At 45.9% G+C, this 25,664-nt stretch overlaps 2 protein-coding genes and 2 long non-coding RNA genes across 5 annotated transcripts in view; 1 reads left to right on the top strand and 3 right to left on the bottom strand.

Moving 5' to 3' along the window:
• The window catches only part of LOC120813551 (protein NLRC3-like), a 238,354-nt gene extending 236,798 nt beyond the window's left edge, over positions 1–1,556 (bottom strand). Inside the window, exons 1-2 of one of the 2 annotated variants that reach the window (XR_013454320.1) lie at positions 1,257–1,553; positions 1,055–1,168 (exon numbers count right to left, since the gene is read on the bottom strand). Coding sequence is in view for 1 of the 2 variants with exons in the window: in XM_078096703.1 (XP_077952829.1) it covers positions 1,055–1,168; positions 1,257–1,345 (203 nt within the window). In the remaining variant the exon portion in view is untranslated. Of the gene's footprint in view, positions 1–1,054; positions 1,169–1,256 lie in introns of both variants that reach the window. The other variant, XM_078096703.1, reaches the window with a different exon arrangement.
• The window catches only part of LOC144390310 (dual specificity calcium/calmodulin-dependent 3',5'-cyclic nucleotide phosphodiesterase 1C-like), a 442,515-nt gene that overhangs the window by 280,591 nt on the left and 136,260 nt on the right, over positions 1–25,664 (top strand). The gene's annotated exons all lie outside the window — the stretch shown is intronic.
• LOC144390391 (uncharacterized) lies at positions 2,901–6,612 on the bottom strand. Its single transcript, XR_013454429.1, has 2 exons — positions 6,043–6,612; positions 2,901–5,203 (listed from the first exon to the last, which is right to left on the bottom strand). It is a non-coding gene; the product is annotated as an uncharacterized LOC144390391 (long non-coding RNA).
• Positions 14,223–15,654, bottom strand: LOC144390389 (uncharacterized). Its single transcript, XR_013454426.1, has 2 exons — positions 14,951–15,654; positions 14,223–14,557 (listed from the first exon to the last, which is right to left on the bottom strand). It is a non-coding gene; the product is annotated as an uncharacterized LOC144390389 (long non-coding RNA).

Below are 25,664 nucleotides of genomic sequence, written 5' to 3'. Positions count from 1 at the left end.
AGTATATATGTATATATACACATGAGATATAGACTATAACTAGGCTGCGTGTTCATAACGTTTAATCTGTTGTCAGACTGATGTTTGTTCACCAGTAACGTTTCGTCTCTTTGAGATCAGAGTTTAGATTCATATCTGTTTAAATTAAACTTTAACATCTTGTCTGTATGCAGCTTGTTATTGTCTATTATTGTGCATTCAAAGGGCCTCTGAGCTGTAATAATAATAAACGCATATTTTCCAAATATGAATTATTGAGTATTTCTCCGTAAGATCTTTCACGTGTGGTCATCTACATCCAATGAAGTGAAAATGTTTCTACTTGTTTCCTTGTTTGACCGTGTAAGTGTTCCCCTGAGGTTAATCACTAATGATGTCCCCCATCTTACTGCAGCCTCATTGATCACTGTATCATAGACATTAAATACTATGAGGTTAATCACTATTGATGTGGACGCACAGACGAGGTTCAGCTACAATTTAAATAAAACTTACATTAATTTACAGTTGTGTGTTTGTGCATTTAACTGGACGAGGACACTGATTATCACCCTCTTCATGTTTGAACTGTAGGTTATATTAACTAAAAGAACATTAATTGATTCATTGTTGTTGCTCAAACCGTCTCTGTACTTTATGAAACATTTATAAAGCTGATGCAGTGTGATGTGATACATCATCCCTCAATTAAATGTTTACCTCAGTAACGTTTTGATGGGTTTCTTCCATCCAATAATATATTAGATCTACACCTGTCAGTGTGATCCAGTAACGTTCAGCAGCACCACAAACTGCAGCTGCTCCTCTTCATCATTAGGAAGATGTTCAATTGGACATATATATATACATATATATATATATATATATATATATATATATATATATACATACATACATACATACATACATACATACATACACGTTGCTGTCCAATCAATAAACAACTCAGCTGCTGTTCCACATGTGGAAATGAACGTTCTCTTGTACCTGTGAGTCCGTTCTCTCCGTCTCACGTATTGAGGAAGGACCCTCATCATCAGCCTGAGACCCTCACCTTGCATCAACAGAGGGACCAACATCTTTGAAGTTTCGAGGAGGATCCATAGACTGGTTACTCTTCATGGACACACAGCTGGGTCCAGGTCCAGGTCCTGGTCTCTGATGGGTCCTGGTCACACACATAGAAGCAGAGTCAGTGAGTCAGAGACGTTGGGACATGGAGACGAGTGGAGGACAGTTGGAGATGGTCCTCTCACCTCTGCGCTTTGGTCTGGCTGTCATGTTCCCCACACAGAGGGGCTTCAGAGGGAGGGACTCCGTCCTCTGGGTCCTCAGCCTGATTCATAGCAGAGTCCACACCTTCACACCTTCACACCAACCTGCTGGCAGAGCTCACACGTTATTATCTTCATCAGGACAAACACACAGAGCTCATTCACCTCAACACTAAAACTCTCATGGGACACTTTGTGTTGTTGTCTTGAGACAACGTGTCAAGAGACGTCATTTTAAATTCTCATCCTATAAATGTCGTGTTTCTTTTAAGCGCTTTCCTTTGGCAGGAGGCAGCGGTCCATCAGGACGCTATTTATGTTATTTAGCCACTAGCAAGACACCTCGTTAGCAATGTTAATAAGCTTGTTAAAGCACGCTCGTACATTGATGCGAGTATTAAGGGCTCTCGCGATGGCTTCTTTGTAATGTTACTGTGAGCTACAGAGCTGACACTTTTTCACTAAACCTTGGAGTGAGATGTTGTCAGGGATGAAGCTGCAGCCGACAGCAGAAACATGAACATGCAAAACAACCTACAATCTCACTCATGTGGGCCTTTATGATCATGAGGTCAGAATGCACACAATTGTACCAAATACACACCTGATGCAACAGGCTACAAGCGACTAGATCACCACTCTTTGCTGTCCTGCTCCTAAATGGTGGAAGGAGGTCTCTGAAGACATCAGGACCACAGAGAGCCTTCACATCTTCAGACTAAAGACACACCTCTTCAGACTCTACCTCCACTAACACACTAACTACCTGTAGCACTTACATTGGACTTATAATGGTTCTTATCTACAGCAAGTTGTAAAGTGGCTTATTTGATGAAAGTGCACTTTGTTGTTTCTTGTTCTTCTGGGTTTGTGTCCTTATGGTTGAAACGCTCTTATTGTAAGTGGCTTTGGATAAAAGCGTCAGCTAAATGACATGTAATGATTTAAAAGATGAACATTAGCACTCATCTTCCAGCAGATGGAGCTGTGCTGTTTCTCCTCTTCATCTCCTTCAGAGTCCAGAAGTCAGTAAAACAGTTCAGTATCACATGACATGTGTCATGGTCAAATATGTTAGGACATAATGATCACTTTTAGCATAAGATTGTCTATATTGAATCTTGACGTGTGAAAAGCAGAATGACCCAACGTTTCCATTTGCAGCGGAGTCTAAAGAAAGGAGGGCGAGTCAACTTGCTCTCACACAAACGCTGGAACAAAGGAACTGTTTGACGCGAACGACGGGAGCCGCTTTGTTTCTCTCTCTCTCTCAAGCCGCATTTGATTGGTCAATATGTGTGGGGGCGTGTCTGCGCTGAGCACAGGGCGGAGGGGCGGGACTTACACGCAGCAGCAGCGAACAGGAGGGAGGAGTCAAGTGAGACACAGAGCGGTAAAATAAAAGTTAATAAAGTGAGTGTCAACAGGAAACGCAGCAAAATCTGGACACATGTCAATGACATTGATCTATCTAATGCAGAATGTAGAGTCTGCAAGACTAAAATCTCTATCTTCTCCAAAACAGGGCAGATAATTTCAGAGTGAAGAAACAGGATCAGCCCCTCAAAGCGGAGCCACTTGGTCTCAATGTAAATCTTCCCTGAAGGACAAAACTCTGCATGCTGATTTTTTTTCTTTTTGTTTTACACATTTAATTTATATTTTGTTGTGTGATTCTGTAAGCTTCTGTATGTTGTTTCACTTTAAATTTGTTAAGTATTAAAAAGTTTAAAATAATTAAAAGTTAGTTAAGTTCTTGTAAATAGTTAAACGTTTGTTTTTGCACTATTTTTTTTTTAACACTCTGTAGAATGTATAAATAATAGTGTATTTATATAAAAACATTTGACAGTGCTTTTTTTACATTAGTAATTCATAATGCGCATAATTTTACATTATTGTTGGTGATAAATTAATTTAAGCACCAAAAAATCAGAAGAGCCATTTGGGAGCCGAAAGAGCCGGTTCTCTAAAAAGAGGCGTAATTCCCATCACTACCGGGTAAAAGAGGACGTCTGCTTTGTCTCTGACTTCTGGCCCTGATCTGCTTAGAGGGCGGGGCATCACGTGAGGGGCGTGTCCTCAACTGTGTTGCTTTCAGGAAACGTCGGCACTGTGAGAACTATGAATCCACACTTTCTATCCACCATATTCACATTTCAACTTTGATAAACACGACCTTTTTAAACAGATGTGAGGAAAGAGAAGAACGTTTAATCTCACAGAACCAAAACACGTGATGGTGGGCTCGACATGTGGACGTAAAACCGGACCAGAACCAGTACCGGAAACCATTATTTAGGGTATATATCATGATAAAATACATCAACGCATTATCTTTTTTTTATTCGGCAGAGTCCTGACTACAATAAGCTGGAATCCACATTAAAATACTCCAAACACACCTTTAGCTGGTGGGGAAGAGTCACATATGACGTGCAGGTTTGTCCACAACCTTTGGACCGAGTGGGACATTTTGTCGGTGCTTGAAGCTCGCGGACGTTGGAGCCAAAGAACAGCAGCGAATCGGTGGATTATGAATCATTGAGTGAGACAAAGCCTGCAGAGTTACTGTGAAACACACAGCGAGCCAGCAGAGACACACACACACACACACACACACACACACACACACACACGTCTTACCTCTGCCGCTTCTCACGGGAATTATGGATTTAATCTGCTGTTTCTGCAGTGAGGAAAGTCCCCGAGCCGCTTCACCTCCTGCTTCAGGTGTGAGACGTGAAACCGCCTCAGGAGTCTGGCAGGTGTTTTTTGAGCCAATCAGAAAGCTTGAGCGTCATGTGACCGGTTTTTCCTGCCTGGGGAAGCTGGCGATCGTGTGCGTTACACAGTTCAGTGACATGTCTTCTTTATTTTGGCTACAAAGATGATGAGATGACTATTGAAACAAGGAACATCCTTGTTTCAATAGTATATGACACTCAAAATGCCCTTTGTTATTAACATGACTAAAAAGTAGTCAAATGTTTCATATTTTGTTCATCATTTTGGAAATTATATTTGACTAAATTATATTTTTAAAAGCTAACCTCACCTTTTATTTTCCAAATAATAACATACACTCTTACCAGCGGTCAAAACAATGCCATTTACTGCTTTTAATATAGAAATAAAGTGTATATTGCATAATTAAACATTACAAAAAGAGTTCAAAAAAATGCATAGTAATAATGGGTGAAGGCCGCTTAAAGGCCGGATGGCACGAACAACATGTATTTCAAGTTACAAAACCAGCACACGAACATGTTGAAAAGAGATGCAGCACTATCTGGATCAAATGCAGTCCAACTGGAACCACCTGTTCCCCTTTCTAAGAATAACATGTCCACACCTAGAACTACGCCTAGCGCTCATATGCAAATCATCATGCACACATCTGCCAAACATCCTGATAAGAAGAACTCATGAACAACGGAGGCGTGATGATCCGAGAGCCCAGAGGGATGGACGTCCCTGTGCTCCAATGAGGCTCTCTGAAGGTTCTAAGCAGGAGCCGCCTCCATCTTAATAACCAATCAAAATGCTCTTAGAGACCATATAATACGAGCGCACTTTGTATTATGCGCCTTTTTTCATGTCGTTGTTGAACTGCCTGAAACAGGTCCGTGCACGTATGACTGCAGGACACAATACTCCTTGGGTTAAAATAAAGTATCCGCTTTGACTTTAAACATTCAGCTGTAGTTATTTTTGTCTGTCTCAACACTACCGTCCCCCTTCAGCACAGCAGACACACTACGCAATAAGCATCAGGAAAGCCGCTGCTCCAGGGTCAGTGAGGCCGGGGGCAAAAAGTGGTCGGTGGAAGGTTCCCTTTTCGGATCGGCAGGTTTCATTGGTCGGTGGTCGCTTCTTCCGGTGGTCGGTGGAAGGATCCTTTTTCACTAGAGACATGGACCCGCCTCCTAAAGTTAGTTAGTAAAAATGACTTACGGCAAACCCATGGTCGTGAAGATACTCATTAACATGTCATTTGCATGAGGAGGAGGCGGGTCCATGTCTCTACTGAAGAAGGATCCTTCCACCGACCTCCGGAAGAACCGACCAATGCAACCTGCCGCTCTGAAAAGGGAACCTGCCACCGACCACCAGAACCTGCCGTCCGGACAAAGGAAGCTTCCACCGACCACTTTTCGCACCGGGCGTCACTCTCCAGTGTTTAAAACCAGAGAGGAACGTATGAGGGGCCGTGGGGGACATTAGTCACAATACCCTCTCACACACACACACATGTGTAATGTGCTCATACACACAACTGCAATGCTCTCGCATGATAATGTGGAATATAACGGTTCAGTGGAGAATACGAACATTACAATTAAAAAGGAAGGACTTCCTTTCAACTGCAGGAAACAGGAAGTCCACACCAGGAAGTGCATGTGCTTTTACTGGATTTGAAGTAGTACTTCAACCACAATGCATGTTCACCTGATCCTCCTCATCCAAACTTTATTCTTTGAGGTGAGAGGCAATGAAAGTCAAGTCAAGCAGAGGTGCCTTTGACATCTCGAGGTCCTCAAGGGTTTTACTGTCAGATACCGAGCATCACACGGAGTATAAGGAAAAACAACGAGGGAAATACACTTTACCGTCTACAGCAATAGTGGAGGAATTCAAACTATAGGAAGTGAGCATTTAGCAATGAGCAGACTGGGCTGGATTGGTTCTCCCTCTCAAAACGCCAAGAGAATATTGTAATGTGACCTAATTCTAATGCAGGATAACAGTTAAACTACCAACTGACCTTGTGACTCTTTGTCTTGTAGCTCTGGTTTTGCTGAAGCATCAACCAGAAGAGAAAATCCTGTTGGTGAGAGGAGGTTTGTTGGCGGAGCGCCATGTACCAAGCTTACAGCAATGGCTCTGCCAGCTGTGTCGTACCGTCCCCTCTTAGAGCTTCAAACAGGATAAAAGGAAATGTGATATTGATAAAGACATAAAGACCCACTACCACATCACATCATGGCTTTCATTGTGTTGTGGCTCAGCTGCCTTTTTCCCTTCCTGTGTGTTTGTATCTTTTCCCCTGTGTGTCTTTCTGTGCTGTTTGTCTCCACCTGCAAGGGGCGTGTCTAGAGGAAGCAGGTGAGGAGGCGTGGCCGTTCATCCTGCTCCATTCCTACACAGCTGATCCACATTCCATGATCCACCCCTGCAGTATTTAGAGCCGGGCTGTTCACCTCTCCAGTGGCACCTTGTTAATACTCCTACGTGGTAACGTGGCTCAGTAGCTCTGCTCGTGTTGTCCAGCAAACTCCTGTTCTGTAGTTCCATAGATATATATATAAAGGCTAGATGTCTCGTCTGCGTTGCCAGCCAACGCAGTCGAACCGCCACACGTGGCGGCCATCTTGCCACAGTCAGCTCGCTCACCTAACGTTGTTGTTGTTCCTTGCATTGCTGTAGGCCTTTTAACAACACTCCTGGGGCCTGTTTCAGAAAGGAGGTTAAGTGAAAACTCTGAGTATGTTAACCCTGAAATGAGGGAAACTCTGAGTTTTCTGTTTCAGAATGGGAGGTATGTTAAACCTGAGAAAGCAGAGTAAGTCAAGCCTGTTTCAGAAAGAGAGGTAACTTATACTCAGAGTCAGTTACCATGACAACTTACTCTGTGAACCTAACCTGGTCGGGAGCAGGTTTTCTTCGGGAAACCCAGAGTTTATTTCGTCTCCTCCCCTTTTTTAAAGAGGAAGTGGTATTTAATCACCTCATTCATTCTTTCGGTATTCATTCATTGCGCACATTTCAGTCACGCAGAGCGCATCAAATCGACACTGGATGCTATTTAGTTATTTACATGTCAAATGTTTGTAAAGTCAGGTAGACTACAACCATGATATGTTCAAGCCTTACCTGATTGAATTATGTTTTTATATTTCATTTTCAGCTGCTGCCATGTTCTTTTAATGCCTGCAGGATTGCACCTACATGAAAATTAAAATTAGGTTGAATAACACACTGTTCTTCCAGTTTCACTTCTGATATTATAACAGTTGGGCAAGTCACTTATATTACTAACTACAACTGGCTTCTTCAACAGTGTAATTAGATTAATGTAATAATGACTATCTCTAGAAAGTATTGGTCTACTTATTACTAATTACTTTCTAAATCCCATATCAACCTCAACCACTTGAACAATACAAGGAGAGACAAGAAACTGCACTTTTAATGCTTTCAAATAAACATTATACAATTGCATGAATTATTCTTGAAAAAATATATCTTTTAAAATTTGATGTTAAATCCACTATTGTTTTATACAGAATTGCTTTATAGTTTATGCAGCATTTAATGCAATTACATCAGATTTTACTTTAAATTACGGAATTAAATTACAGTTTTTAGATTACATAGAAATTAATTACACACAACACTGTATAACAGTAATTCAAATGTAAACTTACGCATTGACTCGAGCAGCTATTTTCTCCCAAGCTCTGTCCTTCGCCGCTGCAGCCGTGTTGCTTTTTTTTTTAAATATATGTTCGTACTCTCCATATGCTTGCATAAGCACATCCAGTTCTGCTGGTGAAAAATATGAAGACCTCTTTTTGTCTGGCGCTGTTGCCATGGTGTCTCGTAATATCTGCGCTCCATTGATAATGGCTTTTTATAGTTGTGGTGCACGCGCTTAACTCAGGGTAGGTCAACTCAGAGTTGATTGAACTAACTAATTTCAGCTGTTCTGTAACCGAAAACTCAGAGTTTCCCATCTCAGGGTAAGTCAACTCAGAGTTCAAGTTTTAACTCAGAGTTGGTTGAACCTCCTTATTGAAACAGGCCCCAGCTGTAGTCACTCATAAGCACTCACAAGAGGTTAAGAGGCCATGAAGCTCATTGCATTGACACAACGTTCTAAGGCACCAAAATTGCTAATTCATGTTGCTGTATGTATATTTTACACCCAGCAGATTTGATCCCTTTTATTTATATATATATTTCTGTCCAACACACACGTTCAATACTCCACTTTGTGAGGAGATAAACGTCCGGGTTACGTATGTAACCCTAGTTCCCCGAAGGGACGGACGCTGCGTGTAATCGCAGTGGGAACGCCCTCAGCGTGACGCGTCTGAAGCATGAATGAAATCAGTCAATGGAGAGAAAGAGCGTACGGCGAGTGACGTCATCGACCAGGAAGCTATAAATATCCCCAGAGCACACAACACGCCAGCTTAAAAGTTACTGAAGCAGCGACCCAAGGGGATGCCGAGAGTATGGCAGGACACGCAGCGTCCGTCCCTTCGGGGAACGTCCGGGTTACTTACGTAACCCGGACGTTCCCCTTCAGGGACTACCGCTGCGTGTAATCGCAGTGGGAACGCAATACCCACATCCCCATACGACCAAATCCCCGTTGTGTGTCATCAGGAGACACAAACCGACGAGAGAACCTGAGCCCCTGGAGTGGAGCTAAGGTCAAGGGAATAAAATCTGACGAAAGTGTGCGGTGAGGACCAGCCTGCCGCATCACAGCAGAGCTATAGGTCCAACCAAATTGGTTGGCACCTTAGGAACATAACCTGGTCTCGGACAGAGAAAGGCCTTAACCATACCAGGAGCAAATTCCAGACACGAGGGAGCCACCGAAAGTGCTTGAATATCACCAATCCTTTTTAGAGATGAAGGATAGTCTTAAGAGTAAGAAACTTTTCCGAAACTTCCTCGATGGGCTCGAAAGGAGCAAGGGAGAGACCTCCTAATACGATGGCCAGATCCCAAGCTGGTACCCTCGTGCGAACTGCAGGCCTCAGCCTCAGGGTGCCACGAAGGAAGCGAGATATAAGTGGGTGTCTCCCAAGGGAACCTCCACTTGAAGGGGCGTGGTAAGCAGCTAAGGCCGCCACATACACCTTCAGTGTGGAGTGGGATAACCCTGTGGAGAGACGGTCCTGCAGAAAATCCAGCACTGTACCAACCGGGCAGTTGACTGGGTCCTGCTGGCGCTCTCCACACCAAGAGGTGAAAAGTTTCCACCTCGCGGCATATAACTTCCTCGTGGAGGGAGCTCTGGATTGGAGGATGGTCCCAACGACCTCAGCCGAGAGACCAGAATCTATGAGCTGGCCCCCTCAGGGGCCAAGCCCACAGCCTCCATAGCTCTGGACGGGGGTGAAGGATCGACCCACTCGCCTGAGAGAGCAGATCTCTCCTGATCGGTATCTCTAGGGGAGAGCCGTCGAGGAGAGATACTAGGTCCGAAAACCATACTCGGGCCGGCCAGAACGGGGCTATAAGCAGGAGACTGAGCCCGTCCCGGCGAACCCTCTCCAGAACTCCTGGGAGCAGAGCGATCGGGGGAAAAGCGTACAGGCGTGACCTCTGCCACGGATGTACCATAGCATCCAACCCCAGTGGGGCTGGCTGGCTGAGAGAGAACCACAGTGGACAGTGTGATGTCTCTCGGGACGCAAATAGGTCAACCTCGGCACGACCGAAATGTCCCCATAGGAGCTCCACCACCTCGGGGTGAAGACTCCACTCCCCGGGCCTCGGCCCCTGCCTCGACAGGATGTCTGCCTCCTGATTCAAATACCCCGGGAGATAAATAGCTCTGAGAGAGAGAATTTTCCCCTGGGACCACAGAAGGATCTGACGTGCCAGCCTGTAAAGCGGGCGAGAACGCAGACCCCCCTGGTGGTTGATATAGGAGACCACCGATGTGTTGTCTGTCCGGACAAGAACATGGTGGCCTCTTAGGTCCGGGAGGAAATGTTTCAGGGCCTGAAACACTGCCAACATCTCTAGACAATTTATGTGCCATAGACGGTGATGGTCCTCCCACAGACCCTGAGCGGGGCGACCGCTCATGATCGCCCCCCAACCCGTGAGAGAAGCATCTGTCGTTAGCATTACGCGACGACAAGGAGCTCCCAACACAGGGCCTTGGGACAGAAACCAAGGATCTTTCCACATAACCAGGGCGCGATGACACCGTCGCGAACTCATGATCATGCGAAGCGGATTTCCCCTCGGGGAGAATCCTCTGGTTCTGAGCCACCACTGTAACGGTCTCATGTGCAGGAGGCCAAAAGGTATCACGTTGGACGCAGCCGCCATGAGACCAAACAGTCTCTGGAACTGTTTTACAGTGGATGACCGGCCTAGCTTGACTTGATGTACTGCGGCGAGAATCGAAGCAACACGAGCAGGTGACAATTGTGCCTGCATCGTCGTCGAATCCCACACTACACCGAGAAAAGTGGTTCTCTGTAATGGAGAAAGAACACTCTTCTTGGCGTTGAGTCTCAACCCCAACCTCTTGATGTGAGCAAGAACGACATCTCGATGCCGAACCGCCAGATGTTCCGATTGAGCTAGAACTAACCAATCGTCTATATAGTTCAGAATACGGATGCCCTGCAGCCTGAGCGGAGCTATAGCTGCATCCATATACTTCGTGAACGTGCGGGGTGACAGTGCTAGGCCAACTCTCTTCTTATTCTTTTTCTCTCTGACCCACTGAGAAACATTGGGAAGCATTTCCCATTCCGCCATGAACTCTACTAAGGGAACCAGCCTCTCGAGGCTGGCCTCTGGATGAACATCCCGAGTGACAGACACAGCGCCCTGTAACATACTGGCAGGAAACAGCTGGTCTGAATACTCCACAACCCTCCTCGGAGGGGGCGAGCGTCCCTCGGGAAATCGCTCGCCGAGCCTCTCTACGCCCTGTGTAGGCAGGGTTAGTAGAACAGACCCCTGAGGGCATCGGGAAAGACAGGGCACCGTGTTCTTGTGCGGTGAACTCAAGTCTCTCCCGATGGGGACCACCCTCAGAGTCCTGACGTTCAGCCCGTCAGGACTTTTTCGACGCGGCCTTCCTGGCGACAATGACTGTCCTCAGATCAGTCCTGCCCCGAGAAGGCCGTCTCTCTAGATGGAAGAGCCGGTGCTTTAAGTGAAACCGAAGAAGCAGGAGAGAGATAGCTCGCGAGCGTCTCCTCCGCCTTCGGCATTGTCACATAACCAGCAGATTTTGCACCAAAAAAATGTTTTTTTTTTTTTTTTTCATAAGCATTATTTTGATTCGTGCAAATTCTGCTAGAAACCGGTCTAACCCAGGTCCTTGAAACCTCATCATGAAGGTCTGGGAAGAACGGTAAGCACCGGCGAGAAGGTTGAGGTCGTGCAGACAGAAATCTATCATCAAGTTTGCTTCTAATTTTAGAATCCTGTCTATCAGCTGGCCACTCGATACTGAGCTTTTCAACAGCGCGAGATAACACATCCATCAAACCTTCTTCATTCGCAGTATAATGTGAGACACTAGTTTCCTCTGATGCAAAACTTTCGACATCCAGATCCTCAGAACTGGATAATCTCAATTCAACATCATCATGTGCCTCCACCTGGGCAGAAGTAACCGCCGCAGCGCGTGCTTCCGAAACCGGGTGAAAGGCACTGGATCCCGCCGGAGAAGGCTGAGATAGGGCGGGGCCCGTCTCAACATCGCCGGTGAGATCCATCTGCGAACCCCAAGACAAGCGCCGCCGCTCTGCCTCAACAGAAGCGGGACCCGAGCCTTGGGGAGCTCGCAGCATACCACTCTCCTCAAAGAGCGATCGCCGCGAGCGCAGAGTTCTAAGAGGAAAGCGTTCGCATGAATCCCCACCCGTGATATATCGAGTACAGGGAGGAACACACTTCTTATACTGCTCGCTCATATTGGTTTTTTTATATATATATAAATATATAGTGATAAACTCCTGACAGAACAGACAAACACAAACGACAGATTCAGACACACATACCGAGCTGCTGAAGTAAAAAAAGCTGGCGTGTTGTGTGCTCCGGGGATATTTATAGCTTCCTGGTCGATGACGTCACTCGCCGTACGCTCTTTCTCTCCATTGACTGATTTCATTCATGCTTCAGACGCGTCACGCTGAGGGCGTTCCCACTGCGATTACACGCAGCGGTAGTCCCTGAAGGGGAACTTACAAATGTGGACGTAGTTTCTTTTTAACCCTCCAAACTAATGATATAGCACACAAGAGAGGACGAAATATTACCGTATTAAAAAATCACGTTGAAATGTGGTCTAAACAAACGTCTTTTCAACGTCTACGAATAGACGTTGAAACAACTTTCACTTTTGAACCAATTTGCAACGTGTTTTCAACGTCGGGCCACAGACGTCTTTTAAACATTGTTTCAACGGATAAATTGCTCGCTGGAAACTTACAAGTCACATACTTAGTCACAGTTGTCATGTTAACAGCCCTTAACAAGGACAAACACATTATTTTATTAATTTGCATTTATTATAAATATAATGTTACGACCCCCTGGATGGTCTAGGGGTGGGGGGACCATAAACATATGGGCAGAACCTGGTCGGGTGTAAAAGGGTAGGATTTATTGGCAACCAGAGGTAAACAGGCACGTAACAACAAACAAAAGGAGGGTGGATGAGGGTGCTGTGAAAAGACAAACTAAGTAAAATAAAAGAGATCCCCAAAAGGAGGACTATGCCTGAATATACGTTTAAACAAACAGTAGGCGCTTACCAGAAAAAAACACAAAGAGCACAGCACCCACTACACCTATGAAACTAACAGACACAGAACTACGTGTGGTGAAATCAGTACAGACTCTGGCCCTAACTCACCCCCTTTTGTCAGCTCCGTGCTGGTAAAAACACACAGAACCAAAGCACAGTACTCTACCCAGGTGCACTCAATCACAAACACAACAGGCACACAAGTCCACTGGCCAAGACAAGCTGCCTCGAGCCACTGGTGGGCTCTCCTTAAGAGCTGGAGGTAAGGCTGAGGTGGTGACGAGCCATTGGGCGCGCTGGGACAGGGTGGACCAATGGGTGGAGCTGGAGTGAACCTGTGGGGCTCCACCGAAACCAGGAAGTAGGCGGGGCTTCAGTCCACAGGGCCACACAGCCTACTTGGTACAGACAAGACAGAAATACAGACCACGGTGACAGCCGTAACAATAACACTATACATATAACACTTTTCCTAATTAAAAACAATACAAAAATAAAATATATATTTCAGGGAAATAAACTATGGATTTAAAAGTGCAGAAACAACATTTCTGTGTTCAACAACAACAATTCTGTGTTTGTAGACCATTTTTCGGAATTATTGGAACTTAATTTTCAGATTCTGTAACAAGATGTGGGTCTGAGTCACTTGAGTTGGGATAGTATACCTGAAATCATCTCCCTCATCCTCACTTGAGGATTCTTTGTGTAAAGCAGGGGTCTCAATCGGCCCGCGGGCCAATTGCGGCCCTCGGGCCGATATTTTGTGGCCCCATCCTTAATATGAAAGTGTAATGTTAGTGCGGCCCGCAAGTTTTATACTGTAACCCCACTATCAGCTGCTGTGTGGGACATGTTATGATGTTCTGGTTTCCTACTGTGTGCTTGTCCAGTGAACGTGGCATGCATGTGACTGACATGGGGGCGGGTCGTGTGTGTCGGCCGAGGTGCAGAGAGCAGGAGGGTGAAATTCAGTTTCCTGCCCTCTTTCGCGCAGGTGATCATGTGACTAACCGTTAGCATCGCTCGTTTAATAAAGTTTTCCTTTACGACTCACACTAACAACACATGAAGCATCTGACGTCACCGACGAGCGTCTCCGTCCATTACTACGCAGCTTCGATTCACGTAACTTCACGTTTGGCTATAAAGGAATTCCACGGTCACATGACCTTAGGTCTCCCCCGCTGAGTTAAAGGAGGACTAGTGTTGTAGTCTCATTCGGACCGATCCCCCAGGGTGGGGTTCAATGACTGCTTTTGAAAGTGAGTGTTAAGTTGTGTTATTGTCGACCATGCCGTTCGGACGCTAGTCTGGCCCGCGTTCGGTTGAAGTGGGCTGCATCTGGCCCGCAGCTGATTTGAGTTTGAGACCCCTGGTGTAAAGGGAGTCAGAGTGCAGAGAACACCCCTCAATTGCAGATTCCTCTGGTCAACATGTTTATTCAATTCAAATCATTTTATTTTGTTCAGCTTTGCAATCTGTAAACATGCAACATCCTGTCCTACAACCCCCAAAATGTAAAAAACCTTCAACCTGGAGAAACCTGAGGAGAAAACAGCAAGGCAGTAGGTGTGTAGAGTATGAACAACTTAAAGATGTAGTGCTTTCAAATCCTTTGACAGAAATTATTCTAATATTGAGAGTAGTAAGCCAGGTGTAAGGCAGGACCACTGCAGGCACAACCTCCATCAGACGTAACCTCCATCAGATGTAACCTCCGTCAGATGCAACCACCACCCACAGAAACCTGTGAGGAGGGAAAGCACAAAGACTTCAAAGAAAAGGCAAAGTTGGTCATTTGGGTTTATGATGACAGTAATAAACTAGTAATAATAACAGCAGCAGGTGTGTTAGAACCCTCATTTATAGATGGTTTACTTATTACATTATAAACAAGGTAACAATTCATCTGCAACTTATGGTATTTCTGGAGTAACATGTCCAGGTATATTACACAGTATCATGCTTTAAGCAGCAGTAACTTACAATGTGTTGGCCTCTTGTTTACAGAGCACAACTTGTTGAGTTCAGCTCTTCACCCTTGCAATGCAACTTAGCCACCATTGCTTTAATGGGCAGCACAAGTAAAACACCCGGTTATAGTTCCAGGTGTTCTTCATCCAAACACTCCCGTACTTACAGAGCAGTGGAGCCGGTAGTCGTGGTTCTATCAGCCCGTTCATTTTCGCTCTGCTGCCGTAACTTCGCTTCGTGCTGCGTCCGCTCGGAGCTCTGCAGGCGTCTAAGAACTCGCGCATGCGCGTTACAGATGTGAGCGGAGTCACGTGTTTACAAGTAATGTTTGAACCTGCCCGCATTATTAGGTCTTAAACGCATCTTATTAACAGCACGCAGTCCGTAGTTTTATATTCATGAAGTTTTAAGTGAAATATTAAATACGTTAAAATTACGTCTTCGCGTAGACCAAATTTCGCCGACCAGTTCATTAATTATTATGAAAATCTTAACGTTAATATCGTCTATCGTTCAACCTTACGTTACAACATGACACATTTATCAACAAATTGACGTTTTCTGGCACGTTGATGTTTCATCCCATTTTTATCCGGTTGAAAAGACGTTGAAATGAGGTCTTAGACGTTCAGACCTCATTTCAACCCGATTTCAACCATATTTCAACGTTGAAATGACGTCGTGCTCACTGGGTGATGCATCCTGTCAACTGTCGAGTCAGTTGCCTCAAACAGTTATTTTGTATTAAGTTAAGTATTAAAAAGGACTTTTGTACTACTGCTTGATTTGAAGGCCTGTTGCCCCGTTGATTACAATAAATAGGTCTATAAAATATGTTTATTGCGTTTGACTGTTCAGTACCATTTAGCACAAAAGTCCACACAGCGCATGTGTCCTCGTGGACTTATGGAACCATTTCTGCCACACAAACAAGAAGGGTCAAAGTCCCAATGATAAAGAGTGGAAGTTATGACTTGAGATATGCGCAGTAGTGATGGGAAGTTCGGATCATTTTACCGACTCGGTTTTTTGAATCTCGTTCAGTAATAATGTGGTGGAAGACTTTGCACAGACAATCGTTAAGTAAGAAACAAAGGCTCTGAGTCAAGTATGTCTTTTCTCCGTTTATTTCCTTGCAAGGGAAAAAGGGTCACAACAGCTACGTGGTCAGTAGACTGTCAAGAACCTCCTTCTGCCCCCAACACATCGAGGCAGTTCTTAGATCAAGTTTAGATATCGGTGGCGTCAACAGAAACCTTTGACCATCTTGTTGAGTATCTACAGCCAGGGTACTGGGAACATCTTGTCCATGTGAGAGACGTCAGCTCTTTGACCGTGTCCTTGCTCTCCCAACATGCTTAAACAAAGGTGGTCATAGACATAACAAACACTTTGTTCCATCTCTACAGCTATGACGCTGGAAACATCTAATCCAAGAGGGAGACATCAGTTCTTATGTCAGGGCCTTTGTGACCTAAGCACTTGCAACTAATAAACTGGTTATACAAATGAAGCATTTAAAAGGGTCACATATCATTTTCCCATTACATTAGTGAGGTGTTTGAGGCCTCTCCAAACCGAAGCAGAGTCACTTGCTGAGAACTGGTGTTGGAGTTTCTCAGAGTACAGTCGTTTAGCGTCTCTCACCGCCTTGCTAAACTTGTATTTTGCCTCTGTGTACAAGTCTTTGTAGTAGTAGTAGTGTTCTGAGCTCTGCTGTGAACCAGGGTTTGTCGTTGTTGTAACTCACCCTGGTGCATGATGGTACACAGCTGTCCTCACAGAAGCCGATGTAGGAAGTTACAGCCTCTGTGAACTCATCCAGACTGTCAGTAGCCGTCCTGAAAACATCCCAGTCTGTGCAGTCAAAGCACGCCCGAAGATCCTCCAGCGCCTCACTGGTCCACTTCTTGAATTCCCTCACCACAGGTTTGCAGAGCTTTAGTTTCTGCCTGTATGCAGGAATCAGATGGACCATGACGTGGTCAGAGTGTCCCAGTGCAGCACGAGGGACGGCGTGATGAGCCCTGCTTACTGTGGTGTAACAGTGATCCAGCGTGTTCTCCTCTCTGGTGGGCATTTAATAAACTGTCTGTATTTAGGAAGTTCATGGCTGAGATTTCCTTTGTTAAAGTCCCCGAGGACAATAACTAAAGAGTCCGGGTTGGTCCGCTCCACACGCCGTATCTGGTCGGCGAGTGTCCGCTGAGCCTCGTGCACGTTGCCCGCCGGCGGCATGTAAACACCGACCAGGATGAATGAAGCAAACTCACGGGGGGAATAAAAAGGTTTGCAGTGGATGAAGAAAGTTTCCAGATGAGGAGAACAGTGTTGTAGGATCACCGTTACGTCGTTGCATTCTGGATCACACTCACTGTTTGAGTTCCTTTGCTCTCAGTGAGGAGGAACAAGCAGTTTATCACATGCAGAGCGGAGAGTGCGGGTCGGGATGTCGGGTTGGACCAGGTCCTGGATGTAAGCTGGACCCCATCCATTCACAGCACAGTACGTGAGCACCATGTTTAGAGGACTTAGGAAGGTTAAAGAGCAGTGGAGCTGCTGCATTGTGGATGAGCTGCAGAGGTGGAATGGTGGTAGCAGGAGACCTGCAGGAGAGAGTTACAGTAGTCAGACTGACGACGCTTCATGAATGAGACCAATGGATAAAATGCATTTAGTGTCCACCAGGATACAGCCCTGATTCTGACACTATGTGATCAATAAAGACATGAGAATAGTGGGACACCGCTGTCATGTTGACACTAATCAATAGAATAACACCAATGCACAGCTATGATTGTGTTCAATGTAATGTAACCAATCAAAATGCATTCATGTAATACTTTGCACCACTTATATTGACCCAGAGAGTTACAGTGAACGCGCCATCCAATGTAATACCTCATTGCACCACTATATTCTGTAAATAACTAGTCAACTTGAACGCACCAGGAGGCGTCACGTGTCCAGGGGTGTGGACACTGCTTCTCACACCTTTACTGAACTCTATAAATATCTGTAAGCACCCATTGTTCTTGATTGGTTGGTGGAAGCAAGAGGCGGTCACTATGTGATAGTCAATGAGCTCCTCTGTGGCCTGTTGATGCACAAACCAGCGGATCCTCAGCTGAGATCTTCTTTTTAGCACAACACCTTTTCTTTTATTAAAGGCTTTTCATTTGAAATTTTCAGTCCAACATGTCTTCTGTCTGTCCGGAGTTTGAACACAAGTGAGTGCGGTGCGTCACTGGGAGTCACTGGGAGTCACTGGGAGTCTCTGGGGGTCACTGGGGGTCACTGGGGGCTCCTGAAGGTTCCCAGCTCGTGTGAAAAAGTGAAAAACGTCTACAACACTGTCTAGTTCCTTTGTCAGCGTTTATGTTCTAAGTATCTTTGCATCAGCAGATGAGAAGATTCAAATCCAACTGCCTGCTGTGGTCGACCCATTGCCCTGAACATCATGATGCACAAGACTGTCGGACTTTGGCAAAGACAACAAATGTTATGGTAAAATGATGAATGATGAAACGTCAGGTCCTGATGAAAGACACGAGTGCACAGCCACAACAAAGGCTCAGCAGCATCCCTCTATGGTGGAAAGGGTAGTAGAGTCCATCTGCTGTATTCTGACTCTGCAGGGACCCTGAACCCCCCACATTGAACACTGAGCCTTTATACACACGCTACAACTTCCTTTGCATTCTCATTTTCAGGAGATGCTAAATTTGATCTGCTGGCAGAATAATGCACAAGTTATTAATGAAAATAGCCACAGTTAAGCTGCAAATAAATAATACCATGTCTTTGGTTACCTTTGAATTATGTTAACTAAAACGTGTTATTATACATATTGCAAACATCTCACAAAAACCAAGATATTAAAATTTAGAAATGAAGACATTTATAAACAAGATATAAAAATGCATCATTTGTGTGTAACTCATAACTGAGGTGTTGAAATGTAGCACATACTTGGTGCTTTCCTTCTGTGGAGCATCACATACGTGCCGTGATCAACAAATAAGGTTTTCACACATCAGCTCAAGGACAGAGGGATCAAGGGGGGAGGAAGAGGAGAGGAGGAAGCGTGACAGGAAACTACAGTAAAGACACAGCGAGCTGAAACTGACGTCCAGATGAGGTGATGTCACTGAATCAATGCAGCAGGTTTTTGCATCTTAGAGTTGAGAAGTTCCCACACCAGAGACAACGTTTATTACTGCGTGGGGACCAAAGTGGAGCATTTAGCAGCTAGAGAGACAGAACAAAAAGCAGAGTGAATATTGGACAAAGCATCCGGTTGACTGGAACAGGACACTAGTGGACACTTAGTGTTGGTGTTGCTCTTTGGCTCAGGTGTGTACTGACTGGCAACCGTTTGGCTTTCATACCTATCAATGTTTTCTTTACAGCTCGTCACACTGTGGCCCAAAAACCCAGTGATGCACTTTTCTCCATCCTACATTTGTGTTGTGGCCAAAGTAATAATAAGAATAAGAATAAGAAGAAGTGACGCTGCATTCATCCCACATACAACATCACAGGACGAACACGGCAAGACTCACAACACACAACTCCTCACAATGACATGATCAGAAAATATGACACAATCACACCAGCTCAAAGTAATAAGCAACATATGTGCAACAGTCCATCTTACTCCAGTGTCCCTGAATCATAGGAAAATGATACAATGCATGAACGTAACCGTTTATCGCTCTAAACAAGAAATAAAATACATGAAACCTGAGAGACAAAATGTCTTAAAGTCTCTGTAGCTGCAAAGAAGTTCTTCCTCCTTTCATGTGAGTAGCGCTGCACTGCTCTCTGATGGAGGCGGATACTGAAACTCCTCTTGTGCCTTGTAGATATTTACAGTTTAGTTCCCACAGATCTTCACTCGTCTGATGCATCGGACCGGAGAGGAACACCAGCATGATCTTCGCTAAAATACCTTCTATATTTAGTTAAAGTATAAATGAACGTGTTGTCCGTCTCCAGGTCCCAGCAGCATCGGGTCCGACCTCTGTCTCCACGGGTTCAGCCTCGTGTACCAGAGCACGCCGACGGCCTTCAGCCCAGAGACACCAGGTACACACATGAACTACAAGCAGACGACACGAGCAGGAACATCCATGTTTCATTTTCACAATCCCTTGATGATCTTTAGTTCATGTGCCGTGGCAGTGACGGGGACCCTCACCGGCTGTATGAGCCGGATGTCTTTGCGTACGACTTGTACAGCCGCCTCGGCCCGTACGCCTCTGTTCCGCTGTTAGTGGCCCACAAACCAGACCGGACTTTGGGTGTTCTGGCTGAACGCCTGAGACGCTTGTTAACGTGGGTCACAGCGTGTCGGCTCCTCGGGCGAGTATTGTTCCTGTGTGCTTCTCATACAGTATCTGGTCCTCGGTCAGAGAGCTTCTTCTTTCAGCTGCGTAGTTCATCCCGTTTGTGTGACTGGGAACGATTGATCCGTCCTGCAGACTTTGCTGCTGCTTTTTGTCCTCCTGCTGGCAAACAGCCAATAAACCCGTTTATTACTACATTTATGTTGGAAAACATATAGAAATGCACATTTAACCACTTTACAAACCCCTCCCTCTCTAAGCACGGCCAAACTCCCCCACTGAAGACGAGGCGCATGGAGCCACAGACTGACAGAAAGAGGTGTGATGGACAGCGTGGTTCTGCTCGGGCCCGGTCCACAGCAGCTGTTCACCCAGTACCAGTGTGCAGCACACAATATATTGGACTATTTGCATGTGGAAAGAAACCCCCCACAACAGGATTAGATAAGGATGATAAGGATGCAGCGTCAGATATCAGGTTGTTTACTGTTTATTGTGTCTTGTATGTTGCAAATTACACACATTAATGAGAAGGAACACGATGCTTTCTGTATCACTTCCCCTCTTAGTTTGTTTCTGCACATGTTGACAATATTCACATGATCCATAAGTCACGGCTACTCGTCTCTCCTCCCTCTCTCAGGATATCAAGCCCCGCCCCCTTTGTTTCCTCTCGGGTACCACCAGAGCCGCTGGATCTACGACGAAGAGGCTGACGTGAAGGCTGTGGACGCTGGATTCGACCGCCACGACATCCCGTGCGACGTTATCTGGATGGATATCGAGCACGCGGAGGGGAAGCGTTACTTCACCTGGGACGCCGCGCTTTTCCCCCCAACCGGCCAACCTGCAGCGCCACCTGGAGGAGAGGAAGAGGAAGGTGAGTTTCTAGCGTACATTGTCGGCCTTGTTTGTTTTTGGGTGTCACGAATCATTATGGTGCATTTTTTTCTTCTCTGTCAGTTGGTCGTGATAACCGATCCTCACATCAAGATCGACCCCGGTTGGTGTTTGTCTAATGAGGCCAGAGATGGGGGGCACTTCATCAAGAACAGAGACGGGCAGATCTATGAGGGGTCTTGTTGGCCTGGTAATGTTTCTCTGACTGAATAGAGTTTATGTCTAAAATGGTCAAATGGAAGTAGAGTTGCTACCAATGAGGGACGTTGGTGCTGTAACATTGAACTGGAATGTTCTGTCCCGGTGTCAAACTGTTGAGTGGTTGAGGCCTCTCTCTCGCAGACATTTTAGGCCCTTTATAAAAACGTTCCAGAACTCTGCTGTGGTGGTGGCCGTGGTTTTTGCTCGTCTGCAGAGGGGGGAGAGAGAGGGGGAGGGGCTCAGGGAACGTGGCAGGTGGAGGCAATCGGCCTCAGCTGAGCTGAATGTGTTTTGATGGTGTTGGTCTGGTTTTAAAATGCAGTAAGGGCGATCAGGAGGAGAGAGCCGCAGAGCGAGCGAGACGCCGGGAGCTCTCGCTGCGTTGACAACTGAAGCAACGAAATAAAAGGATTGTCTACCAAACCTGCTGTGTCCTGCCTGTACCCCAAAGAACATACACCGTGACATCTGCATTTCTGCAGACGTGGTCTCAGGGAACTGCAGCAATGTGACATTAAACACAGGTTCATTCATCTAAGCCGGAGACCGATGAGGACAGATCAACAAAGAGGATATAAACAAGTAAATACATTCTCTCCTTGTGAGGCGAGAGCCTAATCAGGCAGGAAAGAATATACAATAAACCCTGACGATTCTACATGCGATATTGTCGAGGTAACACAGCAAAGTGCTCTCTCTTTGCGGCCTGAGGGGGGCGCTGGTCTTGGGCCGATGCCTCACCTGGCGTGCAACGTGACCCGGAGCCGGAGATGGTGCCGCGCTGGAAGCAGGCGGCCGCCCTGCAGCCGTTCTTCAGAGGTCACTCTGCAAAGGGGACGAAGCTGTTTGGGGAGAAAGTCACCGGCGCCGTCCGCACTGCGATCCAACAGAGCTTCTCTGACTGTTTCAGTCAAATGAGTCACAGCCATTTGGATCCACCAGGAACGACTGCTTTCCCTTAATGAATATCATCTCCTAGGTTTTTTTTCAATTAGCGTGAAAAAACAATAAACAGGACGAATCGTCAAAATGTGTCTTAGTGGACAAAGAGGAGGTGGCCTTGTTAAATATCAGCGTCGACGTGCACAGTCCTCTTTGTTCAGTGTGTAATGATCCGAGTGTTGCCTCTTGTGTCCTCAGGTCCTGTTTGCTGCCTTACTGGTTCACTCTGTTCCACCTGGCTCACATCTCCGTCTGCCTCCCTCTGCTGCCCAGTGGAAGTACTGCAGGCTGTTTGTCCACTTTACCTTCTGCTCTCTGACACTAGAGGTCCATGTTTGTCATGTTTTAAGTTGGTCATTAAAACATCAGTAGATCCACTTTTTAAGAAGAGCTTATGGAAATGCTTGTTTTATTCAAACGCGCACAGACCTCTCTGGGTGGAGTTCCCAGGAGAACAGAGCACCTTCGCTGTGGACCACCAGTATATGATTGGTGATGAATACCTTTTTTTACTGGGTGAAGTTCTCACTTTTATGAGCTTAACTGTCTTTGATTGTATGTAGGTGGAGCACTGCTGGCCAGTCCTGTAACCAAGCCGCGTGTTCAAGCTGAGTCCTTCTTCCTGGATCTGGTGAGGTAAATCAAGCAGCAGGTAACAAACGTCTTCTAGTGACTCACAAGTCACCTCATGGCGCCTGTTACATGAAGGGCTGTTTGTGTTTTAGGTTTGGTACGACGTCCTCACTGCAAAGGCGCATAAAGGAGGCCGGACTCTGGGTCTGCCCGTCACCCTGGACACAGTTAGTGTTAAAGTCTCAATTCACACAGCGAGGGTTACTTCCTCTGTCATATTCTATATGAAACTTGTGTTTTCCTCTCAGGTTTCTGTGTTCCAGCGTGGCGGCTCGGTGGTCTGCAGGTCAACAGGAAGTGGTTCCTGCACAGCCGAACAGCAGCAGCTCCCCCTCTCTATCACGGTGGCCCTGAACTCTGAGGTGAGCATCAAAGGGTTTCAGGTAGGCAAATTAAATACAGGTGACTTTCTGACCAATAGTGATACAGAACAATGTCATTCAATGTCTTGTATTAAAGTCTTTGTTAATGGCTGACATTTTAGAGACGTTGTTGAACGTGCTGCTTATGAGATGTGTATATACATATTTTACTGTGCGCCGTGTTTGTACCCCGTCTCCATGGTGACGGAATGCTCGCCCCACATGAGTGTGTATTATTCCAACATTCATTTGCATACGGAATCAGAATATTTGCAAACGGAATCAGATGTTTCTGTTCATTGTCTTACTGAGTTCAGAGGGAGCAGTTCAGATATTTTCTCCAGAGAATTTATCAGCGACATCTGTCCGTTACAGAGTTAAGTAGCCTTTTGAAAGATTCAACACCCTTTTTCACAGACCACATTCAGTCAGTCATTTACCATCAAAACAAAACCCTTTTTACAGGCTTTCCACCGGTCTTTTTAAAGACTACACTGAGTCGTTTACCGTCTATCAAACGCCTTTTTACAGGCTTTCCACCGGTCTTTTTATTGATATTCACCATGTACCACGGAAACAACCGGAGACCCGGAGCTGGCGCTTCACTGCTCTGGACTCCTCCGACAGGATACAACGTGAATATGGCACTTTCTCGTGCCCCCAATGAAGTGCACTACCTGAAAAGGCCAGTGAGCGAGCTGCATGCCTTCATTGACACTGAGGCCAATATGTGCCGCCGGTTACAAGATCAAGAGCCGACCTACGATCGCATGGTTTGTGAGCACACAACAATGCTTTCAGACCACAAGATTCACACCACTAGCTGTGTCCTGAGAAGGGAGGGCGGTCGACTCGATCTCATAGACGCTTCACATCTTGTTTGGTATTCATATCCGCGTTTCTTCTTTTTTGGTCTATTAATTGTAAATTGCACCTGCCACTGAGGATGGCCTTCACATGTGTGTATAAAAACTTTTACTGCTCGGAACAAATTCCATCCAGGATTTTAAAAAGGGTCTCCGAAAGACTTTCGACCAAGTCTCAACGGAGTGAGAAAGGGAAAGAGAGCTGAGTGGGCTGAAACAAGGACGACCATCTGTTTGTTTACGCCATTCGCTTCCAGTGTGTACTACTTGTTGTACCATTACAGGATGACCGTCTAACAAGTTTCCCTATTTCATGTACTGCTGCTATCAATGTTCCTTTGATCAGACGTTTGCTTCCATCATCCAGATACTGTATCAAGTGTATCGTGCACTTTACACTCAATAGCAGCACTCAACAATTTACAGCCCATCTCTGAGTTTAGGAGGAGACTAAAAAACTACAAACATCAATACAAAAAACTGACACTATGTACTACAATTCTCATGACCTTCATTCCTCATTTAAATCTTTCACAACCGTGTCTCATTGTTACTGACAGTTTCCCTCTATTAGTAAATCAATGTTTCGTACTGGTTGTAAATCTATTTTCTGACACTCTCAATAGTCTGTACTCTCTATTCTCCCTTCTTCTACCTGGAATGTGAGTCGTAAACTGGGGAGACTAAGGCTGCTTATCTGGGCTGTTGGGAAGCAGTGGGCGTCGGTGTGTCACCAGTTAGTTGTTATGGGGGTTGTATGAGGGGGGGGAGGTGGACCCGTCCTCTGGTTCTGCCGGGCTGCGTTGTATAGAACAGCCGTGGTGGAGCGTTTGGTCGCATGTCCCTTTCATAACTCCTGGGACACTCTGCACCAATGGTCCTCCTGTCCACATATATAACATCCATGTCCTCTATTGTCCCCACGTTGTCTGCTGGAGACCCATTGAACGGTCTCTACCTGCTGGATATTTGTCCTCTGGGGGGGACGGGGTATTGGGGCTGTTTGTCTCTCACCTGCAGTTGTCTCCTGTCTTGCTGTCTCTTGTTTGCTTCTGCTGCTGCAGATATCTGAGAATGTCTATGAGGAGGACGTCCTCCAACAGCAGCTTCTCCTCCTTCGCCGTGGTTTGGATGGGTTCTCTGCACATGTGGTTTGATGGACATGTGATGGTCCATAGGCGTAACCACGCATTCTTTGGGGGGGGGTCGTGTCCCCCCCAATATTGAAAAGGTACCAATCTGTCCCCCCCAACATACAGCAGACAATATGTAAAATATTTCTATATACATACATCGACCTTACCGCCGGCCGGTCGGATCGTCACCGCCACCCTTCCCCATCATGTTAATGGTTCGGCCCGCGTTCGGTCGAAGTGGGCAGCACGAGTCGCTGTTTTTCTGATAAAATGACATGTGGTCACAATGCAGGCGTCACAGAGAGACGGGGAAAGAGACAGGCAAGATGAAAGCAGTGGCCACACAGGGACAAGCTCTGGACATGCAGATGATCAGGTGAGAAATTAATGTGAAATGAATGCAATTAGTGTTGCACATAGACAGTCATTTTAAGTATGTAGCTAAGTAAGGCATTGCAGGTACCTGCATCTTGTGTATGATTTCTTGGT

This window comes from Gasterosteus aculeatus, chromosome 21 (genome assembly GCF_964276395.1).
Source record: "Gasterosteus aculeatus chromosome 21, fGasAcu3.hap1.1, whole genome shotgun sequence".
Taxonomy (NCBI): domain Eukaryota; kingdom Metazoa; phylum Chordata; class Actinopteri; order Perciformes; family Gasterosteidae; genus Gasterosteus; species Gasterosteus aculeatus.
The sequence above is the reverse complement of the archived record's forward strand: the minus strand, read 5'-3'. Positions and strand labels throughout refer to the sequence as shown.